The following is a 20,810-nucleotide window of genomic DNA, read 5'->3' on the forward strand; positions in this document are numbered from 1 at the left end:
GGGGTAACAAAAGATAGCTATGAATTTTCTAGAACAACAGCATATAGGTGTAATTAAAGCATAAAACAAAATAACACCATCCAATAACCTCCCCAAAACTTAAAAAAGATTGAAATCAAAGTAAAGAAAACATAAAGTTATTCCAGGGTTCCCAAAACTAAAGAGCACCCCATAGCCAGGGGTGGTTTTAGGGGCACGTATCCCCTCTGAAAACTCCAAAATTTTTTTTAAATGGTCAGTAGGGCAAGAAAAACGGTGGAGGACCCACATTTGTATCGGTGCCCCCTCTCCAAACATTAATTCTGAATCGACACCTGCTCATTGCATCCACATACAGCCCCCCCCTCTAAACTGTCTAATCACTGAATGACAGTATAACATAGACCGGAGCATACCAAATGTCAGATTTAAAAACTAAAATCAAGATGTTAAAAAAACAAAATTAGTACAGTATTTGCAAATTAAAAACGTCTCATAACAACCTTGTACAGGTGCTGCCTCTATGCGTTTCTGTTGTAGAACTAAAGCCGGCTTTTTAATCGATTTTGCCCGCCTTTTTATTTTCTTATTTAACTCCTACAATAACATAAATAGCAAGGTCAATTAAATACCAAAATATTCCTTGTAACTTACTGATTTCATGAATATAAATTTTACAAAGATTTATTTACAAAATAACACCTTACTTGGATTAAAATTATTTTGGAACTATTTAAAGGCGGGGCCAATTTACTATCTTACGCGGAGAGTCTAGCCAAATCAAAGAATAATTTCTCAGTAAGAAGTTGTGCTTCTACGTGTGAAGTGAAGGAAAAATAAATGCATAAGCCCAGCAGGATTTTCTAATTAACTATTTATTAAAATACCCTATAAGGTAAATCAGCAAGTTAGATATTAATTCAGGAATGATTATTTTAACGAAATGAGTTATTTTACAAACACATTCTACAATTAGGTTGGGCATATTCCTTGTCTATTTAGCCCATAAGCTATCACTGTCATTATATTTGTCAGAAAAAGTATTGGTAAAATTCTAGTTAATTGACTTCTTGCTATCTCGGAAAGGGTTTAGGTTAGGAAAATGAAACTTTCAGGGATGGGTCTACAGGCTGAAGTATGTCCCCGGAAGGTATTTTAAAGTACCCACTTCCACTCCTTCTCCCTCTAGAGGGCCCTGAAATTTGCCTACATTACAGGTCTATACCCATTGAAATTTTGACAAAACAATATTTTACCTTAATTTTCAGTTACCAGTTGCCTTTTCTCTACCTTTAGTTCTGAAAATGCAATTCCTGTTATTTGAGTAGAATTTTGAGCCATATCAATGTTTTTTTTTCAAAATTTAGGAAATGTATTTGCATATCTTTAAAACCTTATAAAATGGAATTAAACAAAGTTATGAAGCTGAAAACAATTTTGTTGTACCTCAATTAAGCAGAAGACCTATTTTTCAGGGTTTCACTTTTATAACACACATATTTTTAAAGGTCATCAAAGGTCAGGGCCCTCTAGAGGGAGACGGAGTGGAGGTAGTTGCTTCAAAATACCTTCCCTGGACATACTTTAGTCTGTAGATTCATCCCTGAAAGTTTCATTTTCCTACCTAAATCCTTTCTGAGATAGCAAGAAGTCAATTAACTAGAATTGTACCGGGTATTTTGAAGTAAATACCTCCATTCTTTCTTCTTCTGAATGGCTCTGACCTTTGATGATTTTTAAAAATCCCTGTTATAAAAGTGAAATCTTGGAAAATAGAAAAATCTTTAAATATCATGTTCGTTTTATCTGACCATGTTCAATTTGTTTTATCCATCATGTTAAATTTGGATTCAGGATGCAATTGCGACTATTGAGGTAAGCTAATTTCTTAGCTACCTGAAGCCAGTTGATATAAACCTTATCTGCTATACACCCCACCCCCACCCTGATGGTCCCGGATATAGCCTAGCCCTGTGAGTAGCCTAGCCTATATAACAAACTAAAAATAACCACTAAAACAAAGAAATTTGTATTTTAGCCCACAGTATGCGGCTTGTTTTTACTGATCAGATTGTCTTGTGTCCTTCTGTTTTTGCCTGCTTTTTAGAATAATTTCAGATTTCGCCGACGAAACTTAAGTTTCATTGAATCGAGACGGCAGGAACCCGTTTTAACAAAGATGTGATGACGGAGATTTAATTAACGGAGAAATATATTAGGACTATATCTGCGATCATAAGAGGAAGGGGATGCGTTATTAGAAATACACCCATGATATTTGAAAAAAAAAGCATAAAAGAAGGAATTTGAATGTGTTTTATGTTTATTTAGTTTAATGCTCTTTGTCTTTGTTGTCGTGTTTCTTTCAAAAGGGGCCAACCACTGTATATTCATCATTTATTGTGTTTAATCCTTATCAACTGTTGGTTCGTGTGTCTAATAGCCTAAAGCCAGTTTGAAAGGAAAACCAGCAGTTTTGTGCACAGTCTATGGCTCTATCTGGCCCTACTAGGGGAGGCTTGTGTGCATTTGTGACGTTAGCGATTAGTACATTTGATACAAGTGTCAAAAGGCGCATAATGGTAGTCAATTTTCATCCTTTCGGAAATTTTCTTCATAACTCTCTAATATGATACCTGAGGAATAAACCAAATCTTTAGAATTAGTATTTCATCATGAATCCGAATCTAGCATTTTGCGTCAGACCTGAATTTTACCCCAACCAGTAATGTACAAATATATACCCTGAATTGTATATATGCAATGAATTTTCAATTATTTTGACAGACTGTTAAATCAATTTGGAAAAAGTGACTTATGGAGAATTCAGTGAAAGTATAGGGTAAAAATTAGGGTATACATTTGTATATTAGGAGGGGTGGGGGTAAAGTTCTTTCCGATGCAAAACAATGTTGTATGTGGATTCAGGATGAAATTCTGATTCTAAAAGGTACGTAGCCTACTATGGAATAAGATCTAAATACCACTTTGAAAAGTGTTACATACCGCCTTTTGAATTATCAAAGCCAATTTTCTTATCAAATTCAGAGTAGTCCCAGGGCTCGTTTATTAATTATATACACAACTATGGTTTTAATGATTTCAAAATTTTTGATCAGCATGACATTTCTCTATTCAAATCTCACTTATTACCAATTCATTCAGATTTACTTGACGAAAACGCATCTAATTTCCTGATTCAGAGATTTAAACTTTGATGACCTTGGCTGTCAGAAAAAGGTAAATGTATGGATGTTTGTATAACTTCGCTTGTTGTGCATTTTAAGGCTCATTCTAAATATAGGCCACTAATCGTGTTAACTTCGAAAATGCACCTCAGCCTCCTGTAATAGGGGCCAGATATAGCTCTTGGCCATAGCTTCCAGGTCGGCATTATCTGGTATTCGCAATTGGGTCCCAGCCCCCTCCTAATGTCAGATGTGGCCCTAGATTATACACAACAGTTGGTGATTACTACGGTTTGTTGAATTTTTTTGCTCAAATCTCATAATTAATTTCATTCAAAATGCTAAATACCTGTTAGTTAAAACAACGAGCGAACAGCGAACGTTTTTCTTGAATAGGGCTATATCCCTAAATCTGACGGGTATAAAAGGGGGAGGAGTAAGAAAAAAAATTCTTCCCAGCCCCATCTGAGCTGAATTTTTATTTCTTAGTTTTAATTAAATAAAAAAGTTTTTTCAATTGAAAGTAAGGAGCAACAGTCAAACTGAAAGCGAACAGAAATGATTTTGTATTTGAGGGGACTGAAGGTACTTAAAAACACTTCTTATTCAAATCCAATGGGCCAATGGTTTCAGGAGTCGTGTTTAAAGAATTGGGACAATTGTGAAGCTTTTTAGCGTAGAGACCGAGGGAAGAGGAAGGGACCGCCCCCTCATGCAGAATAATTTCTGTTTGCTAAGTTTTAATGTTACTTTTTATTTTTGGTTGATCAAAAACTTTTTGGTATTAAGTTTCTGACCGTTTTTCAAATCATGCCTAGAAATTACCTTTCCCCCAATGTAAAATATCTGGAAAATTTGATCGGATATATTTAGGGAAAAAGCGGTGTTGGAGCGAGGCTGGATGCCTTATAATCTTTTGGGTCATATTAAGGGCTCTAATATTTCTTATTTCTGTTCAAAATAGCCCTCTCCTGATCTTCCAGGACCATTTGTTCGATCCTATCGCCCCTGGGAAAAGAATTACATAGCTGAACTTCTGGCGAAAAATACATAATTCCACATTTTTGTAGATAGGACCTTGAAACTTCGGAAGTAAGTTTCTCTGATTTGCTGAATCTGTTAGTTCGATTTTCATTAAGATCGCTTGACATTTGGTGGTGTTTCCTCCCTTTTTCGAAAATTAGGCAAATTTTTCTTGACCTTAGTGAATTTTATTTATTCGGAATTAGCATAAAAATAACTTTGTTTGATGTATTAATTGTTGCCAACATTCCTCTTTAGAGTTTCAGTTACTTTTGAGCCAAGTAACTCCTTACAGTTCGTTTCCATGAACTGTTTGATAACCTAGCTCAACGCTTGAGATAGCGAATAGCTAATTTGCCTATTCAAGTAGGCTAGATTTAAATGCTGATGACCTTGACTGTCAGAAAAAGAACAATGTTATCTTAATTTATACAAATTGAATCAAACAGTTCGTGGTAACGAACTGTAGTAAGGAGCGACCCGGTTCAATAGTAAACGGAACTTCGATGCTAAAAAATATATCAAAAGAATCGGATTTTTATGCCGATTTTAAATATACAAGTTTCATCAAATTTAGTCTTTGTCATCAAAAGTTACGAGCCTGAGAAAATTTGCCTTATTTTGGAAAATAGGGGGAAACACCCCCTAAAAGTCATAGGATCTTAAAGAAAAATACACCATCGCATTCAGCGCATCAGAGAACCCTATAGAAAAAGTTTCTAGGTCCAATCTACAAAAATGTGGAATTTCGTATTTTTTGCCGGAAGAAAGTTTGACTCTGCCACAATTCTACTTTTTAAACAATTAAAAACTTTAGCGTAAGGAGCGAGGGATTTCGGAGGGGGAAACCTTTCATATACGGAGTAATTTCTGTTCGTTTTAAGTTTTAATATCGCTCCTTACTTTTACTTACAAAACTAGTTTTTTTTTATTTAATTGCCATCTAAGTAGCCTATAATGCAAAACTCCTATAAGCACGGTATTTGTTGGTGCAAATTTGTAGCCTATAGTGATTCGGTTTTTATGCCAGGTATTTTTCTTCTAGACTGTTGCCTGTATTTCTCTGAATTTTTTGCCAGAATAAAGATCACGGATGCGTGTTTATTTTTATTTTTTCCAGGGGTGATGGTATCGATCCAACGGTCCTAAAATATTGGGAGAAAGCTCATTCGAACGGAAATGATCAAAAAGATTGGAGGTTAACTGGACCCCCTCCGGCACCAATTTTTCTTCATAATTATCTGATCAAATTTTTGAGATTAGGTCTTTTATATATAAAATGACCCCCCTCCCCACAGTCCGTGGGGAGAGGCTTAAGTGCTAACAGCTTTAGCTTAAGTTTTTTTTAACTAAAAGTAAAGAATGACATTAAAAATTAGAACGAATGAAATTTATTCCGTATATGAAGGGGGTTCCCTCCTCGACGCTTCACTTTACGCTAAAGTTTTATTGTTTTACTAAGTAGAGTTATGACAAAGAGTCAAAACTTCAGCGTAAAGAGTGAGGCGTTGATAAAGGGGCAGCCCATTTTATATACGGGATAGTTTCTGTTGGTTTTAAGTTTTAATGTAACTCCTAACTTTCAATTAAAAAAAAACTGTTTTTTTTTTTACCTAGTAACATCAGTAATCAACTCCAAAAACCCTTATCTTGAACTACGTTCATGACTAAATATATTTGAGGGAAAAACGTGAGGAGACCCTTGAATGAATTTCCTGGTATTCCCTTGGAGGCTGGGAACAGATTACGTTCTTGCTATAACTACATAACTTTCTTCCTGGATCTGGTTTTACATCCTCCCTACAGGAGTAATTGACATTTTATGCTACCCCTGTCACTCTATTTAGCAAAGTGTATTTCTAGATCAACTCTATTTTTGATATCATATTTGTTTTTTTTTGTTTTTTTTTCGTAATATATAACTTGTGAATGAGTTTTACACTTAAGTTTGGAGCACGTGTTTTTCCAAGAGTGCTGTCCATTTCAAAGGAGAACCTGTTTTGTTTTCTGTCGCGGTTGAGTAACTATCCGTGGTTTTAAATCTTTTCATTAATAAGCGGTCGTTTAGAAGCTTAAATTCAGGTGTGTGTTGATGCCAATTTTTTTTCTCTTTCCTCTAAATGTTGGTTGGACCGATAAGTACATAGGGGGAGGGGATGAAGAGTCGATTTTCCTTAAAATTATGAGATAGCTTCATTTTTTAAACAGTTAACTTGTCTTTTGTATTTTTGGAACTTGTACCCCCCTCCACATCTTTAAAATTCCGTCCTGTGTAAGTGGCTTTCACATATTTTTTTATGTAACTCGGTGAGACTCAACAGCTTTTCACTTCCATTTTTTAAGATTGGTATTTCAGCAATTGGGAGGTTTTCACTTCAAAACTTGTCTCTATGTCTTGACTCATTGTAAGCGCACAGATTAGTTACTACATTTGTCGGCATAGTTCATTCCAGTTCACACCTATGTCCTAAAAGATTTCGCAGTGTACTTTATCAGTAAATTTATTAGTAAACCAGGATTCCTGTTTTTGAAAGGCAGTTTTTTAACCCTAAGGGTCTTAGCGGGTATTAAAGTGCATACTTAGGGTGGTCAGGTCTACAGGGATGAAAATCATTCTTGTCTTTGAAAAGTAATGTATTTAATAAAGTAGCGTATAAAACTAAGGTTAATTTTAGATTCGCTAGCTAGGAAGCCAACATACCCCTCGATGTCCATTTCAATGCTCTTTCGAAATAAAGCAATCACTACCGTTGGAAACGTCATATTGAGCCTCACATGAATTTTCTGTTCCATTTTATTTTCTTTTTCAACTTCGTCTTTCTTTTAAATTTGTTTTCTGCGATAATTTTAAGGCAGAAATATGTTCAAAAAATTATACATTTTGATACTGATGATCTCGTTTTGCTCAAAAAAGAAAAATAAATAAGTTCGACTTATAAATCTCATTTTGCTTAATATCCTGTTTTATAACCCCCTTTTGTTCTCTTTGTAATTAGATGTAATTTTATCTGAAGGACCTTTCGTTGAAGACCTTTCAGGAATTGCATTACACAATATTTGTGTTGCCGTATGCAAATTAAAAAAAAAATGCTATTTTTAAGAATTTGCTGTTTCTAGCAGCTTTCTGGGCTAAAAACTCAATAATTGAAGAAAAATTGTGAAAAAATCCAAGAAAGCAAGATCATAAGCATTATAAATATTATAACTCAGTACTTCAGTTGGTACTTGTGTATCTACTGACTCTCTGAGAATTTTTATCGGGAACGTGAGCCAATAAACTGGTTTTTATTGTTTTTGTATCCGACAATTAGCTTTGGCTCGGTGGGAAACTGCGGTCTGGGTGGCCCCTCATCCACAATTCTTTGTTGTAATTTCCATAAGTTTGTAACTAAACTACTGTATTTCCATCCTATTTTGGTATATTTCATTATGATTAACCTAACTTCACTTCCTGAGTGTGGTGGCCATAAGACACAAGTACCCTTTATTAATCTTTTCATCCCCTCAAACGTTTACGCAACTAAACAGTTTATCGTTTACGCAACTAAACAGTTTATCGTTTATGCGACTAAACAGTACTGCTTAACCCATTTCATGGGTCTTCCATTTCGATGGGGATTTTGGTCTATGGCTCAGTTTTGACAGTATCTGATAAAATATTTAATCCACACACACCCCTCCACCCCTATAGAAATAGGCTACTGCACTCAGGACAATTTTTCTTTTCCTATGTGTCTTAGTAAACAAGGGAATTTTAATTTCAGGTTTTTTTGGCGTCACCAATTAGGGAGCACTTGATTTTTTTGCCGAAACAAGGATGGACGGCTATTTCCATTGTGAAAACGATATCTTTGCTCAAGCTGTCGCAGATTCATTTTTAGACTCGTCAACATCAGCAGTAACAACTATATTTGGATGTAAAGAAGAATATAACGCCTCGTCGTTTCCTTCAGATGACATATGGAAGAAATTTGAACTTGTTACTCCTCCCACTTCACCAGTCCACAAATTAGAAAGTTCATTTGTTTTCAACTCTGATTACAAAACAAATGAAGACGTATTTAACTCAGATTTTTTGTCAAATTTTAATGAAGTTGTCCCAGGACTCCCTTTGAGCTCCTTCTCTAGAGAGGCAAGGGAGCTTCGGCATGACTGCATGTGGGCAGGGGAGTGTTCCAGCGCTGACCATACAAAATCCAGATCTGAGTCTCTTCAACAACAGCCAAGAGTCGATACTCCAGTCACTGATCCTGAGTCGGATGGAGACTCAGATGGAGGGCCAAAAGTCTGTATTATTAGATCCAATTCACTCCACAAGCCCATTGTTAGCCGTGGAACGAACTCGAATGACCATGCTTATTTTTCAAATAGCCGTCAAACTGATAAGATTGATCACGATTCACTTGGTGTTCAGACACCATCTGATTCAGGTAAGCAATTCGGATTTTTGAGTGGAAATTGTTGAAATGATTGATGTTTCGTCGAAATGGCTTATGCACTTGTGTCCGCTATAAACAATGTCTGCATCGGTGTCGTAGGCTGTAATGCTAATACCACCTAAAAGTTTACAAAAACAACAGGGAAAATCAAAAAATATTTTTATCCAAGAATATCTGTTTTATTATAATTTTTATCGTATCAGAAAATGCACTACGAATAGTGGCATAATTTCGTCAAAATCCTCGGGGGGGGGGGGCAAAGTTGAAGCCAATTTTCTCGAATCAAGTGAAAATGAGAGTACAACCTAAAAAATTAGTCGTTGGTACCATAAAGGTACTATTTAGTGCTATAAGGTACTTTATAAGTACTATAAAGATAATATAAACTAAAAAAAAAACTGATCAGTTTCTATTGATGCTTGAATACTGCAGAAAAATCTTAATTTTGACAAGATTTAGGAAGAAACTAAATTTCAGCTGGAGGGGGAGGGCGCCAACCGAGGTCTGGGATGGGCAGTTGCCCCCTTGTCTCATAGCAAATTACGCCCCTGACTATGAATTGTAGTAATTAGCAAGACTGACACGTACGCTTGGTAAATATATGTAAAATGCTTGAATTTGTAAACATATGTGTTGCCTCTTTTTGTTCCTTAAATAGGGGGTAGACATTAACCCTTCATTTACTTGCCCGGTCAGAAACGTATTTTCCACTTCTGTAGCTTTAAGGTAAAAGTCACAAATAAAACCTTAAGTAAACCTTCTCTGATTGTTCTGTTCTCTGGCTGGTGAGTTACATACTTCTGTGCTATATGGCTACTAGGAACTTCAACGGGGTGGGGGGGATGTTTCTTCGTTCAGTTTATACGCAATGATGGTTTTGTTTCATTGCTTGTCCCCCAACCCTTCCCTCAAGTAATTTTCTTGTTTCACACTCGGCCCGTTTCTTGTTTAATTGAGCCAGACGTTTAGAAATCACTATGCATCACACACCTTGGAAAATAAATACCCTAAATTGAGGTCATAGCATTGTCTTCCTCAGCTTCATGTTCAGCTATATTATCTTTTTGCTGTTTGCTAAATTCCAATGTTCTCACAAAATTTTGATTATTTGATAGTATTTAGCTTCTCACGAATTTTAAAGATAATCATTCATGGCTGACAGAAAATATGAATTTTTGCTTCTTTTTACAAAACAAGCAACTTAGGCGTGGCCAATTTTTTCAGGTATACATTCTTGGTTGTACATTTTACAGTTCGGGTTTTGTCTGGCCAGTCTCAGACGCCGGAATTGTTGGAATACTGCCATTAAACCCTTTTTCTAGCATCAGATATTCAATTTTCACTTTTTTGCGGAAATCATGGGTGATATGTTGAGCTTCAGGTGAATGTGCATATACAGATAGATTTAGCGTGTCTGTTCAGATGCCTGTCCTTTTTTTTACCCATAGCCCCCTGTAATTTAAATTGTTCAAAGGATAAATGGATGTTTCAATGTGAAGGTGTTACTGGTGTAACTACTGGATTCTGGTTAAACTTCTTGATCTATCCGTAGAACTCTTTTCTAGTTTTCTAACTAGAAAAATTGGTTCAACTACTAGATTCTGGTTAAACACCTTGATCTATCCGTAGAACTCTTTTCTAGTTTTCTAACTGGAAAAATTGGTTCAACTACTAGATTCTGGTTAAACACCTTGATCTATCCATGGAACTTTTCTGGTTTTCAAATTAGAAAACTGGTGTGGATCGCCGAAATTTCCAGGATTTTCCTAGAATCCTAGAATCGTGTATTTCCGATATAAACTCCTTGATCTTTCTTAAAGCTAGTTTGTCATGTAAATAAACTTCAAAAGTAAATAAACTTAAATGTCTTTGTAAATTCAAAGTAAATCTTTGAAGTTATATTGTCTCCCTCCCCCCTTTAAAAGTAAAAATCTGATTATGTCGAGCCCAAAATATTTGGGCTCAGAATATGAGTTCTATATTCTGTTTTTTGGCATTTCATAGGGGAAAATTATGCAACTCTGTCCTTCTTTTCAAAGCTGATATTTCAATATACCAGATGATCTTATGTAATTTGGGGATTTTATATTGATATTGGCTGAAATATACTGGTTAAATTATACAAAACCATGTCCTTTTGACTACATCTCCAGTTGAGGATTTCTAGCATATCCTGTATGGAGTGGGGACAAATTAGGCTAATTAAAGTTTTGGGGGAAACTTTAAAGTACTTAGGATCTAAAATGATTTTTTTTTGTCTCTTGGATTACACCTGAAAACAGGGGCGTAATTTTGTCAAAATCCTGAGCGGGGGGGAGTAAAATTAGAGTCAAGTTTCTCAAGTCAAGTGAAAATGAGCCATATAGTACCATAGAGGCAAAGGTATACTTAAGAAAACTGATCTATTTCTGTAAATGCATGAATTATCTAGGTCTATTTTAGTTTTGATAAGCTTTTTGAAGACGCTTAATTTCATCAGGGGGAGGGGTAAACTAGAGCCTGCAGTCACCCCCTGCCCCCATAGCAAATTGTGACCCTGCGGAAAATGATTTTTGAAATTTTTCTTTTGACTATTCCAAAATGTGAAGTTTATTGGGCAATTTTCCTCTATGTTGCCGCGCTTAATCGTGCAAATAAATACGCAAAACTGGTTATTTAAATTTGACCTCGTTTTTTTATCTGTGAAATTTAAATTTTAATTATCTATTGATTTCCAAGGAGATCTGCGCTTCAAAAGAAAACAACTTCCTCTTAAGCTGTTTCGTGTCATAGCATGGGTTTTTGTTGGTTTATCACTCCACGTTCTTTTTTTTTAATTGACGCCAAATACAGGCAAACACTGCATAGTGGCATTTGGAGGGCTTTTTCTTTTTTTAAAATTGAAGTTCCAGTTTTTTAAGATGCATGTGGCCAGAGAGTAATTTTAGGGGCAATGCACCCCCACAAAAAGGTCGAAAGTTGCTCTAATTTTGTGGGTGGAGAAGAAACACCATCGAGGTAGCCCAAGTCATATTGGTGCCCCCCCCCCCAATAATTATTCTCTACCCGGCCCTGTGTATGATTATACGAATTTCCACCAACCAATTCAAGCATTTAGATTTATTTTTCAATATCCTTGGTATTTAAAAAATCTCAACACTCTGGGTAAAAGGCCTATGGTCTGATTCAGCTGCGAAGTGTAGGTGCAATTCAAGGAATTTCGATGTGCAAATAGAACTGATTTAGCATCTTAAAAAAATGACTGGCTTGAAAGTCTCACCTGGACTGGTTTTAAATGGATGTACCTTTTTTGTGTGTGTAAGCAAAAGCGACTACCCGTTCACTCGATTACCTGATTGAACGCTCAGGAATTCGTAATTAGTGAACATTCACCAAAACCAAAGAAACGAATTTGTAATGAAATTATTCCTTGTGGCGTTAAGTTTTTTTCAACATTTTGTTAGAAATCTTCATCTTAAAATAAGCGGAGAGAAACCAGCTTGTACAAATGTAGTTTTGGAATACAAAGGGAACCCTGTCGGCATAGTAATGAAAATGGAAAATTATAACCTAAGAAAAGTAATACCTGGTAACAAAATATAATTTTCTACGGAAAATATAAATTGGCGCAGTCAGGGGGCTTGCGTGGTTTAGGTCCTCTTTCTAAATGTGTAAGATTGTGTAAAACAATCTTCATAATATATCCACTCTTCGATAGCCCTCCCCATCTATCCTAACAACGAAATCTTGGCTATGTCTCTGCCCCTTTCGAGCGTAAAGCAGCGTAAATCACTAAACGTTGTTTTTCTCAGGAAACAAATCGTTTATTGTAGGTCCTATAGTGACACGAGATAATAGCTAGGGATGAGTCCATGGAAAGTTTGATTTCCGCCCCAATGTGTCACCGTAAGTTGTCTTTGGTACTTATATATTGTAGCAACACTTAAGAAGTGAAGGTGGTTAACCCTAATAAAATATACCTAAATATGATGAAAACATAATACACTTGTAACAAAATTATGGAAACTGCAACGAAGAATTATGGAAAACAGGCTGCCCAGTACACGGTATATTAAATAACCTATCCAAACTAAAATACCAACTCTACATATTAATACATATTAACATATTAACCAACTCTTAATTAACCTAGCCAAAATACCAACTCTACATATTAAATATCTAATTAAAATATACGTATATAGTTGTTAATCTCAACGGGCCTATTCTAGTTGTCTCCAAATGCAGACAGAGAAACCGGTTTTACATGGACAGATCAGATTAAACTTCGCAAAATTTGTTTTTTCATGGAAACCATTAGTGACTGCTGAAAATCCGCTTAGTTGCAGACATGCACTAGACTGTGACTATGTTAATTTTTGTGAAGTAAGCGTAAAATAACACACTGAATACGGATTTGTTTAATTACGAACGTAATTAATGGTCTTTAAAAACTCTTGTTTAAAATTTACGTTGGAATTTTGGCCACTAATTGCGAAATGTTTTCATGTCTGTGAATTCTTGCCAAAAATGAGAATGACCTGCGAATTTTTAAGTGGCTGGTGTAGCTACATAGAAGGAGCTGAGCATAGCTTGTGACTCACCTTTGGACTTGGGACAAATTTTTAGACTTACTGAATTAGGTGTTTTGGACCAGACGAACACTGGTCCTGAATCAAAACATACTAAGTGTAAAAACCAGTTTTGAATAACTGACGGTTTGAAGTTACCAAGTTATGCTGGTAACTTAAACGTGTTACTTGTTGAATTTTGAATCAATGTCAATGAATCTTTCCAGCCGATGGAGATCTACTGACTTCAATGTATCGAACTCATGCGTAAGGCGGGAAGGGATCCAAATTTGAACCCACGCGAGATGACTTGAAATTAAACATTTTGTTACTGCTATAATTAAAACTTAAGTTAGACTATAAATTAATTAAACTTACGTAATTAATTATACTTTAATTAAATAAACTTTATTAAAATTAAACTTATTACTTTAATTAATTAATTAAACTAATTAGAAATTAAACTTAAGTTACTGCTATAAATGACACTAACAGGAACCGTTATCAACCACATAAATTGTACCCCTCACTTTCAAAATGGAAAATAGGCCAACATTCATTTTATAGAATGGTGTGGAAGCCATCCACCTGAAACATTTCTAACAGATGTCATAAATAGATTCAAAACAAAACTAGCAGAAACACATTTTCACAGTAAATCATTTTTAAATCATTTATAGTATTATTTGTCAGTGTTTGTTGTAGTTGTAATTTTCATAGATTTGTATGTGTGGGTATAGACTCCAACCCCACGCTATCCCCTCTCTCCGAATGGAAATCCTACGTTTAGCACTAAATGGTGCATCGAACTAGGACTCGAAAGCGTAGTATCTATTACAAGTCCTTACATGAATGCTAAATATTGACCCTTTATTGTTTTAGAAGACGAAATAGACGTTCTTGGTGGAAGGAATGGAGTTGCTCCTGGAACCACAGTACGAAAGGTATCCGGTCCTGGTCAATCCCTTCGATTGAAACTCCGTGTTCCCGCAACACACGACCCAGAGGAGCTTCAGAGACGAATTACAGCTGCAATTCAGGCTGCTCAGAGGAAAAGTGCCCAACTACTTGTTGCATCTGGGAGTAAGGCACTTTATCACATTTCAAAAGGTAGACCGAAATCCACGGAAGCATCGAAAAGAAAATCAGATCCCAGTGAGGGTGAATCCCCCAGTAAGAAAATTAATCGTGGAAGTGATAGCGAGGACCCGGAGAAACGTTCTATTCATAATTGTATGGAGCGCAAAAGACGTGTTGACCTACGAAATGCGTTTGATACACTCAGGTCTTATATACCTGATTTAAAGGAAACTGACCGAGTGTCTAAAGTGGTTATTTTGAGAAAGGCCACCCTATATTGTCAGGCACTAAGTTCAGTGGATATCCGGCTAATGAAAGAAAAGAAATTGTTACAAGAACAACAAAATAGATTAAGAAAAAAACTGGAATTGCTACAAGGATACTAATCAATTAGTTTTTTTTATCTTTGTACGTAAAAATGTACAGTTTTGTTATATCCGGAGGTGCGTTTTGTTTGTTTTTTGGAGCTTTTCTTGTGAGTTTTCATAAGCGCTTTGTAAAGCGCCAGTGTTGTCATTTTTTACTTTACATCTTTTAAGTCTTGTAACAAAATTGATAGCATTTTTAGGTAATGACTTACAGTCGTTTGGAAGAGCCGATTGTGTTAATTATTTGTAGAAGATCCCGTTAATTTAGGACTAGGGGTTACTGTAGATACGATAATATTTTTGAACTGATTTGAATATATAGAGAGGATTTTGTTTCTGTATTTTCCATCATATTCAAATAATGTTAACCAAGCTTCAAAGAAAGTTTGAAATTGGCAACACTGGTGCAAGCTATGCAAGTTGTTTAGTTATTTCATTGCGCAGTTGTAAATGCATTTTAAGTGGGAATTGACCTCGCAATCCTGAGAAAGATATAGTGCCTTAATTAAATATTTTTTTTTGTTGCTTCCTAAGCTTGTAGCTTGTAGAAAGCTTTTTTATTCTCTTAGCTCTGATAGGCTTTAGAAGTATCTCGTACGCGTGATATTTATTAATAATCCCACTCGGCGGTGGTCCATGAAAATGCCTTAAAAATATAGTTCATCGCCGAGGATCCACTTTTTAAGAATACACCCCCCCATCCCCTGGAGAAGTCTCATGAACTCTCTGAGGTCTTAGGATCTCTAAGGATTAAAGTCTATTATTCCTGAACTACTTTAGGGTTTATATTGTGCGTAAGTCCTTCGTGCACTTTCAAATATGGTACGAATTTTTCTTCGTTTTCTTGTTTGTTACTCCGCCTCATCGTTGGCTGACCACCTTTTAATGATAGTTGGTGTCCAGAAGAAACAATCAGGTAGGGGAAGACAAGTGCAAATTTGCCATTTCGTTGTTATTTTTTGGAAGGGGGGTCAAACCAACACCTTACTTTCTTGTAAAACTTCATTTCGAAACGATGAAGGTTTGGTCTACATTGCCTATCATTCGTACATGAATTCACTGTATGAATAATCCTAAGTGTTGACTTACACAATTGAATCCTTCACCGCTTTCCATGAACTTACGCAGGTATTTTTTTTTTTTGGGGGGAGGGGGGGGGGGTAATAAAATATATTTTGATAGGATTTATCCGAATTATCCAAAGGGATGATTTGAATAAGGGGTACCTAAAAAATTATAACAATTTAGAACTTTTCGGTCCTGTTCCTTCCTTCTCCGCTCTGTATACATGCCCATCGCTTTCGTGTTTTGATGTTTTACCAACGAGTTACTTTTAAAGTCAGTTAGAATGCGGGGACATGCTAAGTCACTTTATGCTTAATGAAAATTGACCTTAGTTCTTTTTCTTTTATTTGCCAAGAGAGAACATATCATTTCAGCTTAGTTCTTCCTTCTTTAGCCTTTTGTACTCTTCCGTTGCTTCGAATTTCTCTCAGTTGCGTGCCTTGCTTTGTTATATTGTGCCCATAGACATTACCCCGGATTTTGCTCTATTTTTTGAATGTTTTGTTATAGTGGATGAAGCTATATAACTTAATATCTAAATGATAATATAGCCATAAATATTTAATTATGATTGGATAAATCAGTGTATATATGATTGATTTTCTTCCTTGATTAGTTTGATAATCCTCAACATTATGATAATTTGATTCTTATATATCAAATACCCTATAGGAAGTTCGTAATTTATTAAAAAGATGACTTGGCCCGACTAATCCGAAGAGACTAGAGAAAGTAATTAGTTATAATCTTTGAATACATGAGCAAAAAAATGAGGATCGAAATAAGGAAATTTGTCCTAGTCCTTGCCTTCCTCGCTAAAACGCTTTAACAGGAATGCATGTTACATCTCTCTTTACTTAAGCGATTTGAGAAGGGTTGTCTAGTCCCGTTGTTCATATATACCCCTCTTCTTTCCTGTATTCAGGAGAGGATAGAGGCCACCCTCACCCAAGGATGGTATAAAGGATATGTCCAACTTTTCTTTTATAGACATTGGGCCTAAGATGTACTTTTTTCCCCTCCACCACCCGAAAGATTATCCCCCCCCCCCGTCAAGGTCTGAAGACAACATCTCACCACTGTTTTAATCCGCAAAAAGCTGATCTCACAGTTTGATGTTTTTCTCAGTTAGATTCTCCCATTTTTACACTGTCAATAACCTTACCGTGTTCATTCAGTTAATGCAGACAATACAGTCTAGTCTTTGTAGGCGCATACCCCCTCTCCAAGGCCTAACCTTAGATATTCCAGGCACCTTTTTGATGTAAGAGTATCGTTTTATAAGAGTTGTCATTACGTTATTTATTTTTGATCGGAATAATGCTTTAATCGTTGTTTAATTATTGCTGAATCGTCGAATTATAAAAATGTCTAGGGTTCTAAAAGGATTTACGTCTAGTTTAAGCCATTTCATGTAAGATAAAGCTTTCTGTGGGTAGGTTACGTATCGAAATATATTTGAACCTAACAAATGACAAGGCTTTTAAAGATTTAAGGCGTTTTCCAATCATGGCGATGTCCTTGTCGCTAGGAGAGGGCGCCCACCTTCAGATATTACGCACACCAGGTGCTGCGTCCAAAGTGCTGCTCATCAAAATCCCTTTGAAAAAAGGATTTTGAGCTACCAAAATATTGCTATGGAGACTTGACCAACTTTAGTTTCAACTGTTGTACCAATGAACCCTTACTTTGCTGTGCCCTTGCTTACTTTACCTTTTACTGTATCCTTAACTTTGTAGGCTCATAAGGAAAGTCCATTAAATTGCCGATTTCTCTCCAAATCGTAAAATAAATCTCAGATATTGGGCACACAATACTTTAGTTGAACCAGGGATGCTAGTTTGGGGGTAGCCCACCCCTCCTGGATTCTGGAAGATATATTTTTATTGGAAGAAATCGGAAACAACAAAATTGCCCCTGTCCTTGACTAAAAAAACATAATCCTTGTCCCTTTCCCCTATACTTCCATTAATTGGTGTCCCTGATGCTTAACAAACTCAAAAACACCATGGAAATCATTAGCCCTATCGACTTATAAGCAAATGTCGAAACAAACAATGGTAGGAATGTTGACCCCCCCCCCCCCCCGATTCTGTGAATATAATGGTTGTTCCAGAAGTGGCACTGTTTTTTATGCAATTTAGCTGTTACGAATTGGCTTCATCTCGGGAACTAGAATTCCTATGTATACACAATAAAAAATTCCATGATATTTTCGATCATACAATTTTTATATAATAATATTATTTTCACTACATTTTTCTGTTCTTGGTTCTGTATAATCAATTTGGCAACTGAAGAGCTGACGAATCTCCCTGGTAAGAGGGGTAAACTAGAGTTAATCCGAATAAGTGAGCCTTGGGCTCGATAGCGATTTAGTTACGTTAAACGTAAAAATATGCAGACATATTGTTTTCTAAAAAGTAAATAGAGGTGTGGAGTCGGGAGCTTTAGTAAGTTTTCGCTGAATGGAGTCGGTATATTGAAAATCGGTCCTATCTTTGCGTTACCATCATCAGAAATCATACTAGCAATATAAGGTTACACTACGGTAAATAGTAAAAAGAAAATTGCATTACTTTGAAGACTGATCAGTTTTTATTGTTTTGAACACAAAATCTGAGTTAGGTCTCTTGCACTAATCAGTAAAGTATAAAAATCTTAATTATAATGTAGATTATAATACATATAATTATTGTGCTAATTATTTCAATATCTTTTCAACTGTCAATATAGTCATGGTAACAATTTTTTGTTCTATTGAAAAATGAGTATAATTGTAATAAAAAACTACTTGTTTAATTCTCCTAATAAATGGTAAGGCCTAATAAGCTTAGTTTGATAGTTCTTATAATCGGTATCCTCAATAAAAAATATCAGAGTATTTGCGTTATAGGGACTTAGAAAAAGCGTTCCAAGCTCCTTTGAGGTTGTCGAATGATTATATCTTTTTATAAAATTGCTAAAAAATTTACAATTTTAAGGCTATTGGGAGTTGAAATGGACTTTAATTTTTTGCACCATAGTTTATCAATATAGCTATACAGTGATTTCATTGATTTGATTAGCAGTTGGCCAATTATAAAAATATTAATTTTAGCAATTATTATTGCTGTTATGTTGTACAAGACTGTTGCTGCGTTTTATATTTCTGATGATGTTGTACAACAAAATTCCCAATTTTTCTTCTTTTCTTTTTTTGACAGTAAATGTTGCTGTTGTTCATGTGCCAGATATTGCTCAAATATAGTAAGAAATGCTGCTGGTTTAGAAGATAAATATAGCAGCTGTTTTAGTTTGGATAGGCTAATTATCGTTAGTGCTTATCTTTAATTCCTTTAGAATTGTTTCTTACCATCCTATATATATATATATATATATACGATTTTCCCCAGAATGGACCCTTTTGAGGTAATATGTGGGGCGCTGAGTTCTAAAAACTCAAATTCATCATAATTTTTTTAATATATTTTTCAAAAAAATTTGCGCAGAAAGGGTCCATTGTGAAGGTTTATGTTTTTATATGAAAGTTGCCCAGTTTAATTCTTTTGTTTTGTTAGGAGCTTTCTTTTCGTTTTTGTCCTTTTCAGTATTTTTTCGTAATTGAGAAAACGTGATTGGTTTAGTTTTGAATAGACAGAGATATTAAATCAAACTTTTTTTTTCTGATTAATCGTACAAACTGCAAATTGTGGAGTACACACTCATTTTTTCGATAATAAAAAATGGATCTATATGAAGTGTATTTTTGTTGGCTCAACTATAACTCTAGGTCTTGTATGTGATGGAGCTTGGTATAATATTCAAAATTTTGTATAAGAGAGTTTTGTATCTAAATTTACCACACATCCGTTTTCTCCATAGGTTTTCAGTGAAAGAAAAAGTTGCTCTGAATCAGTCGTACTTTCATGACTAAGAAGTTTTTGTCACCTAAACAGGCATAGGGTGGAATTTATTTTGGGGGCAAATTTCATCAAATGACCTAAAACACAGAATTTATGCATAAAAAAGGGGGGTATCATTCAAACATAGATGTAGTATATGCTCGAATTACTCCGCCCGCTCTTAATTAGACTTCTATAAATGCGAGTAAATTTATTCAAGGGAAGGGAGGTGCCCCCTCTCCTGGATTCGCTGTTTTCCTGTGCATAAGGTTTACCATTGTTTTTATTTAAACTTCAGGGTAGGCCCACTCCTGGGTTTTTAATCATCCACTTGTTTTCCTTTTAACCCTTCCTTGTCATGACGGAAAACGTTTTTCTTGAATTCAATCAAGACTCAATATGTCTCTCGAGAGATTTAAAATAGTGTCTTGTTCCTGGGGCGATTTCCCTTTTCTCTATCTTAAGCCAGCTAATTCGAGCCATCCTGTGATTGTAATAGGAGACATCAGGCTTTTGAGCACAATTTTCAGAAAATATTTTGACCTGGCATGCTGAAGCCAAAGGCTGCCATTTTTTATGTGTAGGGAGGGAAGGGATGCTGCAGCAATTAAATTTACTGCTGGATATTTTTCCTAAGATTTTCCCCAAGACCTGTCCCAAATCTTGACTGGCTCGCAAATTCTTTCGTAAAGTTTCTTCAATGTGTTTGGAGGGGTGAATTATGTGAAGGAAAAGAAGTGATAGGCCACTTAAAACAAAAGATTCGACCATAGCAGGTGATAAAAGGGGAAAAATCATTAAAAAATGGATAGAGAATATGCCCGAAGTACCTCTCCTGCTCTTAATTAGACTTATATAAATGACAACATAGAGATTACCGTGACCATAGTCTAAAAAATTACACCATAATTAGACAACAAGAGACCATTGCTTGGGATAACGATAAAAATATTATGGAAAATTCACAGCCAGTCAATGTTTTGTTCGAGATCTTTTCTCAGCCGTCCTAGTGCAAAAAGAATAAAAAGCTCAAAATTCGAGACAAATTAAAAGGATTAACCCTAAAAGCAACTAAATCAAAGGAAGAGTCCTCATTCACCTTACATACCTATATATATATATATATATATATATATATATATATATATATATATATATATATATATATATTATATGAGAAACCATAATCTTTACCATAACGCAACCTTGAAGTTGATGTAAGTAACGTGATCAG

At 35.4% G+C, this 20,810-nt stretch overlaps 1 protein-coding gene across 1 annotated transcript; it reads left to right on the forward strand.

Moving 5' to 3' along the window:
• Positions 1-776: 776 nt before the first annotated feature.
• LOC136034355 (myc protein-like) lies at positions 777-19,428 on the forward strand. Its single transcript, XM_065715487.1, has 3 exons — positions 777-874; positions 7,955-8,620; positions 14,062-19,428. The coding sequence occupies exons 2-3, from the start codon at positions 8,008-8,010 to the stop codon at positions 14,643-14,645; spliced, it is 1,197 nt and encodes a 398-aa protein (XP_065571559.1). The 5' UTR covers positions 777-874; positions 7,955-8,007; the 3' UTR covers positions 14,646-19,428.
• Positions 19,429-20,810: the final 1,382 nt, after the last annotated feature.

This window comes from Artemia franciscana, chromosome 13, assembly GCF_032884065.1.
Source record: "Artemia franciscana chromosome 13, ASM3288406v1, whole genome shotgun sequence".
Taxonomy (NCBI): domain Eukaryota; kingdom Metazoa; phylum Arthropoda; class Branchiopoda; order Anostraca; family Artemiidae; genus Artemia; species Artemia franciscana.

What these genes read in the sequence shown, in the direction of transcription:
- LOC136034355 (XM_065715487.1), top strand. Translation starts at nt 8,008, where the DNA reads ATGGACGGCTATTTCCATTGTGAAAACGATATCTTTGCTCAAGCTGTC. An exon ending in TCAGACACCATCTGATTCAG is followed by an intron (nt 8,621 to 14,061) that starts GTAAGCAATTCG and finishes TTATTGTTTTAG; the next exon opens with AAGACGAAATAGACGTTCTT.